This window comes from Cynara cardunculus (genome assembly GCF_001531365.2).
Source record: "Cynara cardunculus var. scolymus isolate 2C chromosome LG 8, CcrdV1, whole genome shotgun sequence".
Classification (NCBI taxonomy): Eukaryota; Viridiplantae; Streptophyta; class Magnoliopsida; order Asterales; family Asteraceae; genus Cynara; species Cynara cardunculus.
The window spans coordinates 25,195,121-25,204,701 of record NC_037535.1 but is presented as its reverse complement, the minus strand read 5'-3'; the positions used below and the strand labels follow the sequence as shown (position 1 = coordinate 25,204,701).

The following is a 9,581-nucleotide window of genomic DNA, read 5'->3' as shown; positions in this document are numbered from 1 at the left end:
CTCCTCTATATATATATTTATATATATATATATATATAGAGAGAGAGAGAGAGAGAGAGAGATAGATAGGGGGGGGGAGTGGAGTTTCAAAAAATACAAACCAAGTAACTATTAAAAACTTAACAAACCAATCTCAAACCGTACGTAGAATATGATTAATCGAATCATGAATTTACTCTCAAACGCATCTTTAACTGATTTAATAACCACCTCTAAATTCAAAATCAAGAGTCGAGATTTTGTTTGCAGGGTTTATAACAATTGCATGGTTTGTATTTACATCTCTCTCTCCCTCTCTCTCTCTCTCTCTCTCTCTCTATATATATATATATATATAAATGAAAAGTTGGGGGTTGCAAACCTGTTATCCGTTGTGAATCAAGAGACGAATGAGGACGTGACACGTATCTCCAGTATATTCATTACAATTTGTAATTACATGTTTTGAAAGTTTAATGGTAAACAATAGAAACATCTTCTCCCTTGATCTATACATCTATATCATCATTAAAAACAAGAGGGGTAGTATTAGTACTTTGTTCAAGTTTAGTTGTATTACCACTTCTTTGTGCTTCTATCAACAAAGTTATATAAAACCTATTTTGTGTGATTTTAATTTTGCTATACATTTAGACCCAATGCAACTTGATCAACTAAAAATATGATATGTTCGCTTTGAAAATTCACATCCAAATACCTATTAAAATAGATCAATCAGACAATTTGCTAAGGGTTTAAGGGCAAAAGTGATGCATACTAAAAAATACAGATAAAAACATTAATATATGTTTTTCGTATATATCGTCAGTTAAAAAAATTATGATTTTCGTCCTTATGGTCTGTAATTCATTATTATTTTCGTTCTTATGATTTACAATTTATTGTTGTTTCGGTCCCTATGGTTTACAATTCTCTACTGTTTTGGTCCATTTTACTTAAAAATTGGAATTAATCCAGTGATGAAAATAGCAAAAAATCATAAACCATAAGGACGAAGATTACTATTTCTAAACAATAAGAACAAAAATCACGATTTACTCTATAAAAAAAGTTGAAATGTTAATATTTTAATCTAAATTTTTTTTTCTTTCATTATCTATATCATATTATAAATTATTTGACAAAAACTCTTAAACACCATTTTTTGTATATAAAGTACTGTTTATTGATACATATTACTTAAAATTCAAGATCATAAGCAAATTGTACGTAAGTACAACTTATTAAAGCTTTATTTTTGAATTTGTGTAACTAACTATAGATAAACATAATCAAATACGAGATAAAAATCTCATTTTGAATATAAAAAATCTAGAATATAATAAGAATTATCATTAGTTATAACAAAATACTTAATTATTATCTTTATAATATTATTAAATGATAAATAAATTATTTTGTTATCAAATCTAAATTAAATTATAAATAAAATATTGAGTTAAGAAAATTACACAAATAACAGAACTTTAAATAGTAAATTAATATCAATATATTTTTTCCTAAATTTTTATGATATATTTAAATTTATATTTTATTAAAAAATAAAAATATTATCACTTTCTCAAAACAAAAAGTTGTATTAAATTGACATGGATAAATAATAAACATTAAAATTGAGATATATTTCGTTATATTATACAAGGACCCTCTATTTCTATCTTAAATTAACTAATGTGTTAATTTATTTCAAAATAGAAACCTGGGCCGTTTAGTAGGTTAGTTCAAAACCTAGAACTTAGAAGTTAAGCATGCTTTCAGGCCCAACTTACTTGGCCCATCATAAAGCCTATTATGTCCCAATACAAGCCCGCTGTCATCGCCGGCGGTGAATACAACCGCCGTTCTCCGATCAGAAGCATCGTCGGAAAGCAAACAAGAAAAACGCCATCATTGCTGCTTCATGCTAAGTCTCTTTACAGTCGTAAAATTCTCAAAATTCTTAAAATAATGAATTCAAACAAATATATCTACAAAACTAGTGCTGCTACTTGATTAATCTGATCAAAGGTACATACCTTTAATGGCGAATTGGCCTGAATCATTCCAGCACAAGCCACTGCAATTCCGAGCTCCACCTCCGTCGCCGGTTGCTTCTGGACGTCGATCTTCCGTTACAAACGATGAGATTCTCACAGAATTTCTCCACCGTTCGCTTAGTGTACCTGATCTCGTCCTACCCGATCGCCTACAAAAATCGAAGGTTCAAAACCTCCCCAAACTCGACTACAAATTACTTCAATCGTTGGAAGGTGTCAACGTTACCGACATACTTGATTTGATTTCACGAACCGGTTGCTTTCAGCTCGTTAACCATGGAATCTCCAATCAACTTGTTCGTTCTGCGGCCAATTATGGCGCCGAAATTTTCGAATTATCACCGGAGAAAAAAGCTTTTCTGTTAAGATCTGCTGATAGGATGTACGGTTTCGTCGAGTTTAATGGCGAAGAGAAGGAAACGAGTGAAGAGTTCGTATGGTGTAGAGACGATGCGTTGAGGTCGAAAATGGAGGAAGCTCTTCAAAATTCACATTTCAGGTAACAATATCTTCTCCAAATCCTCTGATTCAATTCCAAAACACAAAATTGAAACATTGATTATTTGCACAAATACAACTGACAGCGTGAACCTTGAGATCCTTACATCCGTCATCGAGAAAATAGCAGAAATCATCCTGAAATTTCTATCCAAGAACGGTCCACCAAAATCAGGATTCAACGACGATGAAGGAGCAAGTGAGAAACAAACTGGTGGATCAATTTGTTACGTTCATAGACACAATCCAGATCTGAAGAAATTTCAAAGTAATAATCACCATACGAACTCTATGAGATACGATATGATACGAATGCTGATTAGAGGATCCGAACATTCTCACACGCTATGCCTTCATGTATGCCATGGATCCTCTGAGTTCCATGTTTATTCTAAGAAAGGTTGGGTGACGTTTCTCCATGAGAAAGATGCCTTGGTCATCACCATTGGTGATTTATTAAAGGTACAAAATTTCTCCCTTCATCATAAAATAAATTAATACATGTGTAATTACTACGGTTTTAGGGTCATTTACCAAACACTTACCCGGATTAGTGCTTCACGACAAATTTCAACACTATCACTTGCTTAGTGGATAAGATTTTAATCCATCAAAGCAGTATCGTATGCAACAATTTACCCTGTAACCGTTAACTGTGATAAGAGCCGTCATTATCACTTACCGGGTAATACTCTGAGTCTCTGCCTTCGTTCTTACCTGATAATATTTTTGATCTTTACTATATTCATTTGGTAAGCTAATGTAACTTTGTAATCACTTACCCAGATAAGTGTTTAATAAATGACCTCTTAGTTAACTAAAGAATAAATTACGTTTTTTTGTCCATGTGGTCTACGGTTTGTTAAAAATTACGAATTTTTTCGCCACTATGATTTTGAAAATTTAGTTTTCGTCTCTATGGTTTGAAATTCATTTCCATTTTCATCCCTGAGGCAAAAACACTACCTTTAAGTATGAAGGACTAAAATATAAATGAATTGTAAACTATAGGGACGAAAGAAGTAATAATTTTAAATCATAAGAACAAAAAAAAGTAATGAATTATAAACCATAAAGGGATGAATATCGTAATTTCAAAATACAAATTTCCAATAAACCACAAGGACTAAAAACGTAATTTACTCTTATTCAAATGACATTTTTGGTAAAGAGGTGAGGTGGTTTTGCCCAAATACATGATAAGACTTCAGTTCGGTCACAAATCCTTTAGCCTCAGTTACTGAGTGAGCCAAATAATGTCCCCTTAGTTAGTATCCTTGGAGACAGGTTCCATGTGGGACCGGTTGGGGTTGTCAGTATACATGATAAAACTTGGGTTCGGTCACAGATCCCCTAGCCTCAGTTACTGAGTGTGCCAAATAATGCCCCCTTAAATTAGTATTTTTGGAGACGGGTTCCTTGTGGGACTGATTGGGATTGTCAGTAATCAACTTTTTGTCTAAACAATGACCAAAACTTTATCACAAGTACGTACCTGTATATATACCACATTTGACAAGTCCGATAAAAATCTCAATCAAGTTTTTATATACTCGTATTCATATTCACACTCGAACATAATAAGCTCGGACTGAATCGAGATCGAATCAAACGGTTTGATGGTCAAACTTTAAAATATATTGCAGAAATGGAGCAAAGGGAAATGTAAGCATGTAATGGGGATGCCACTCTTCAAAGGGGAAGAGGATCATATTTCAATGGCTTTTTTGTACAACTCTCCATCTCCACCCATACCCATCAACATGAACAAGAAGATGACTATTTCTATTGGTCAACAAGTTTTGTTGATTTTGACTTTGACCTTATTTTATATGATTTTATTGTAAAGTTCCTATTGGTGTTCTATTTAAGAGTGATTTTTGTATACATAAATCTGTTGGAGTTCGATGTAATTTTTTAATACATTTTTGAATTTTAAAGAATTTGTTGAAGATGCTCTAATGAGACCAGTTCAGATACTTTAGCACCTAATTAGGACCACTGACATCATTTCGGTCCAATTTAGAACCGAACCCAAGACCGGCTTGGAACTAGGTTCAAGCCGGTCCATCAAGCGCTGGGAACCGAGTCCTGACAACCTTTGATCTAATGCATGTCCATTAATGCATCAAGAGATGTAGAATACTGGTCATAAAAGGATAATTCATCGCTAGCCCCATAACATTTTAAATAACTAAACCATCATCTTATCTCCCAACAAAACGAAACCAAAAAAACAACGATAAAACTACGAATCATCTTTTGACGCTACCCTCTGGTCCGCACTCAAACGAATGACCAGTTAACGAACATAAAACAGATGCAATGAGCGTTGTCTTCTTCGTTCAGCACTTTCCATGCCACGGCTCTCTCGTAAGAAACCGGTCTCCCCATGCTAGATACACAGATACCGCCTTGTAGACACGCGAAACCCTGCTGCATTATCTGTGGGAACTCCGAGCACAAACTCTTTCTTCCGTGTTCGTCGAGAATTTTCTCCAAACCAATGTCTTGAAGAGCAACCAGCGTCGTCTCGAGCATATCGAGACCTGCCTGGTTCGAAAAAGTGAATACTGGCAATGCCTGCATCGAACCATAATGGTTTAGTAGCATAAAAGGCTAGCAAATATCTTGCTCATAAGTAGAGTCTTAAACATAATGGTTTAGTAGCATAAAAAGCTAGCAAATATCTTGCTCATAAGTAGAGTCTGAAATGTGGGAGGTACGTAGATTTACTGAGGTCCCACTCAAAAGTGGGATCTACATTGGATCCCACAGTGGGACCACTCTATGCAGACTTATCTTCTACCTCATAGATTCCACCAAAAAGTAGGGTCTGAAGGGTGGGACCCACTAAAAAATACGGTCGGGAGAGATGTAAGGAGGCCAAAAAGTAGGGCAGTTGTTTCCCTGAAAACAGGGAGAAAAAAACGACGTACTTTTAGAGAGCAGCATAAGATCGCATCCGACTGGTGCCACAGAGATTTAAGAATCGACTCACTTCCTTCGCCCGGAACTTTAAGTAGCTCAACACCCAAATAGCACCTGTTTCATGAGCCAAAAGTCCAATGGTTCATGGAAGTCCGATCTATATCTATAAACCAACGAAATTGTTTTTCGGCTTACCAATCGCCGTTACCTGTAACTGTGACTTATCCAACGAGCTAACGTATGTGCTTCGGGTGTGCCCAATGGTGCCTGAATACCACCGTTCGGGTTCAGATGAGACGGAGATAAGGCCGACGCGACCCTCTGAACCGAAGATATAATGCTATGGACGTATTGGCGGGCCATCGCAGCTACGCTTTCTTGCATATGGCTCTCGAACGCAAACTCAAAAGCTATCGTCATCACCGATCTTGCATTGCCGCTGCTGACACTTCGATCGCCAGACGTTTTATTCCCAGGCCCTCGAACTTCAAGAGCCGAAGCAAGATCGAGGGTGCGACTTGGGCTTGAAGCCTCCTGTGCGTATATCGCAGTTAGTTTTTAGGGGATGTGAAAATAGAAAAACAAAGGTATCAACAAACACATACATTGAGAGAACTCCTAACCTTGCAGAAATCAAGAGGAATGATGCGAAAACCCGAGGGCAAAAGAGGTGCATCATCGGCAAAAGAAGCATCAATCGGAGCAAATACAAGTTCCGAACACATTCCAACAGCATTCTCATCCATTCCGCTGCATAACTGTTATTTTTCAGAAACGGATCAGAAGACGATGGTACGAAAATTATAAATATGTGTTAAATGAGTGTAAAAACGACTCGTACTTGAAGAAGAAACATGTCTCGTGCCATTAGAGCGTCTTCAGGACAATGACTGACACCCTCGAGCTTAATCACCTCCAAAAGCTAGAACAGAAAGAGATTGGTATTTGTTTCCAATTAGCAACGGGAAACTCGGAATTATGAAATCATATCGATGTCAAATTGGAATCTATCGACTTACCTCTTCATGCTCGATAGTATGAGCAAGGGGAAGGATAATTTGACCCCCGAAATTACCGGCTCGAGACCCAGGTAAGCTACAAGGACCGAGTTTGATGGCTGCAGCCGAGTAAGCATCAACATTGTTGTCGGCCCATTCTGAACGATGCTCCCGTAAAAACCGAAGCAGGAGGGCCGGAGGGACATTCTGGGAAATACAGAATGCTTAGAAAATGTACAAACATACGGGTTTCCACATAAATGTCGGTTTTCATGGCTGACCTGTAGAAGCATCGATGCTTTTGCGCACATGACCGAAGTGTTAACAGACGGGTATCCATTCGAGAAAGAAAGATTCAACCCCATAAGCTTTTCGGGAGAAGAATTCACAAGAATCGTAACATCATCCATTCCATCGGTACCCATCAACGACCATCCCTCGTCAGTAAATCCGTTAACCGCCTCATTGAAACCCCTGCCAAGAAACGATATATCAAAATAAGCACATCGAAGACCCTTGAAACCGATCAAAATGATGTGATTTGGGTACCTGCTCAACCGCTGGCTAAGTGCTCGTAAAGCCGCAGGTCTTCGGCCCCAATTCGGGGTACTCGATTGAGAAACCTCCTGAGCTATTTGCCTCAGCTGGCGTAACGCCTGTTCAAGATTTAAACTTTAACGTCCCAAATCCGGATAGACTGATTGCTTATAGAGGGTTAAGATCATTACCATCATTGTCGTTTTTTGAGCAAGAACGGTCGATGATTCATACAACGGGCGCAAGACTTCGGGTACACTCCAGGCCTATGTAGTTATACACGTATCATAATCAGATCATCGTATAAATATATATAGGGTTAGTTTAGGGGAAAACTCCAAAAAATAATAAAATTGACGAACACCGTGGCAACCATTCCTCTAGACAGTATGCACATGTGCATAGAAGTAATTTGTCAGCAACTTGTCTGGCATGCACAAGTGCATAGAACCAATAAATTACTTGTATGCATAGGTGCATATCGTGTTTATGAAAATCATCGTATATATGTAAAAAGAATCATGCAATCCAGTAAAGTTCAAATCTTTACCTCTAAATTCATATGATCCACAATGTGGATGATCGACCCGCCTCCTTCACACGGCCTAATAAGGTACCCACTCGGCAGCATTTCCGCTCGCACAAAATTCGGCACTGGTGGTATGCTCGGACCGTTCTGGGTGTTCGATAGCGATCTTTCACATACCTGAGAATCCACAAGACACCAAGTCAATTAAATCAAGCCCGTAAAACTTAGATTTTTTTAGAAGTCATGGATAATAAGGGTTACGAACCACTAGGCTGCCATCTTCAGTAACGGAAGTATAGCGTAGCAACCAGAAGTCACGAGCCGTAGCCAAAGTTGTAGGGGCGTAAAGCTAGAACATCAAAATCAAATGAAGTCGGAATCAGAACCGGTGTAAATAGAGGGAATTAACGATAATAGCGAGGTGGGATCGAATATTTCTGACCTGCATGTATAAAAGCTCGATGGTTCCACCATTAGCGGTGGGTAGCACGTCGAGGACGTCCACGGTTCGGCATTCGCGAAACCAAGTAGGTCGATCCTTGAGGATTTCAGCAACCTGAGACAATGATTCAGAAAACCCATATGTTCGAATTATTGTACAGCAGATATTATACTGTTAGGATTTGCTTGGTTTTTGATTAAGTCCTGTATGATAAAGTTGTCTGTGTGGATTGAAAAGACTTTTCTTTGGTAGGCCCTTTTTATATATAGAAGGAGCATATATTAAATTGGGAGGAGTAGGATTGGAAAAAACTTGGCTTGCTGCATAAAGTTCCCTTGGAAGCTTAATGAATAAGCAACTTTATACATATCCATTAAGCTGCTAACAAATAGACCCATAGAGTCCCACATCCGCATATTCTTGCAAATACAAAGAAGACGACGTAATCGGAAGGATCATTCTTACCCTTGTAGGCTCAAGACCGACTAGGCCGCATGCTCGAGCCGCCACACCAGTGCAACCATGAGAAATAGCAACGATTCCAATGGAATCCGGACCAGGCTATATTAAAGAGCAAAGAAAGTTGATCAATAATCTAAATGCATCAACAGAATATATCGATGAATTCGATATAGAGGCATCAAGATTGGAAATTGACTTAAATAGCCAATCTCATCAACCAAATTCACTTTTTAGCCACTCCGTTAAGCCTCTTCGCAAAATAGTCGGTCTGATTTCTTAAGCATACGAGTAAGGATTTTATACGCAAAATTTTGAATCCTGACGTAAAAACGTCTTTTTTATCTGAAAAGCGAGTTTAAGCAAATGCGCAAGACATTTGCATAAACTCTGCCTAAAATGGGAATTCAACCGAAAAAGTGTAGTTGGTTGGGAAGATCGGCTATTTTGGTCAATTTCCCATATTCATATATATACACACACACACGGCAAGGTTCATTTAGAAACCTTAAATATTTTGAGAATCCAGAAACCATCTATTTTGTATAGTATTGATGAAGAATAACGTGACATATATTCATGATGAATAATATCATTAATATTTAAGGTTAAGGTTATTCATCATGAATACTACATAAAATAGGTGGTTTATAACTTCTTAAATATTTAAGGTATATAGAGGGAGGTTCGATCATGAAGAGTAACCAAATAAGAGATCACGAAAACCATCAAATACCGTGCAAAATCATATGTGATCATGTGATTTTGCACCAACAGTCAATATAAGGTGTGATCATGTGATTTTGCACAATTTAGGAAGCGACTTAAGTCGCCCTTACACCACCAATCCCCTCACGTGTATTATCACATGTGATAAGGGTGTTCTTGAAGTGATACTATAATCCATCACATGTGATACTAAATCATAGACGTAAACGACTTGTGGCACAGCCTAATTCTCAAGACACGTCGTTCACACACCACCAGGTCCGCTCACGTGTATTATCACATTTGATAAATATTCTAGAGTTCTCGTAATACGGAGGTGTGCTCATTTGAACCTCCACCTATACGTGTATATACATATATATATATATATGTGTGTGTATATACATATATATATATGTGTGTGTATATACATATATATATAT

General features: G+C 37.3%; 2 protein-coding genes across 5 annotated transcripts in view; one reads left to right on the top strand and one right to left on the bottom strand.

The window, feature by feature from the left end:
* The first annotated feature begins 2,020 nt into the window (after positions 1–2,020).
* LOC112516372 lies at positions 2,021–4,381 on the top strand. Its single transcript, XM_025123381.1, has 3 exons — positions 2,021–2,535; positions 2,621–2,996; positions 4,181–4,381. Exons 1-3 carry the CDS (start codon positions 2,021–2,023, stop codon positions 4,379–4,381), a joined length of 1,092 nt encoding a protein of 363 aa, XP_024979149.1.
* Positions 4,382–4,686: 305 nt separating this feature from the next.
* Positions 4,687–9,581, bottom strand: part of LOC112516500 (homeobox-leucine zipper protein ATHB-15-like) — a 6,836-nt gene continuing 1,941 nt past the window's right edge. For 2 of the 4 annotated variants that reach the window (XM_025123572.1, XM_025123574.1), the window contains exons 5-17: positions 8,437–8,532; positions 7,972–8,085; positions 7,795–7,878; positions 7,551–7,706; positions 7,192–7,266; positions 7,013–7,119; positions 6,745–6,937; positions 6,485–6,670; positions 6,307–6,387; positions 6,071–6,223; positions 5,674–5,999; positions 5,474–5,579; positions 4,687–5,117 (exon numbers count right to left, since the gene is read on the bottom strand). In XM_025123572.1, the coding sequence (XP_024979340.1) occupies positions 4,821–5,117; positions 5,474–5,579; positions 5,674–5,999; positions 6,071–6,223; positions 6,307–6,387; positions 6,485–6,670; positions 6,745–6,937; positions 7,013–7,119; positions 7,192–7,266; positions 7,551–7,706; positions 7,795–7,878; positions 7,972–8,085; positions 8,437–8,532 (1,974 nt within the window). In that variant the 3' untranslated portion in view covers positions 4,687–4,820. The remainder of the gene's footprint in view (positions 5,118–5,473; positions 5,580–5,673; positions 6,000–6,070; positions 6,224–6,306; positions 6,388–6,484; positions 6,671–6,744; positions 6,938–7,012; positions 7,120–7,191; positions 7,267–7,550; positions 7,707–7,794; positions 7,879–7,971; positions 8,086–8,436; positions 8,533–9,581) is intronic. The other 2 variants (XM_025123573.1, XM_025123571.1) reach the window with 2 other exon arrangements.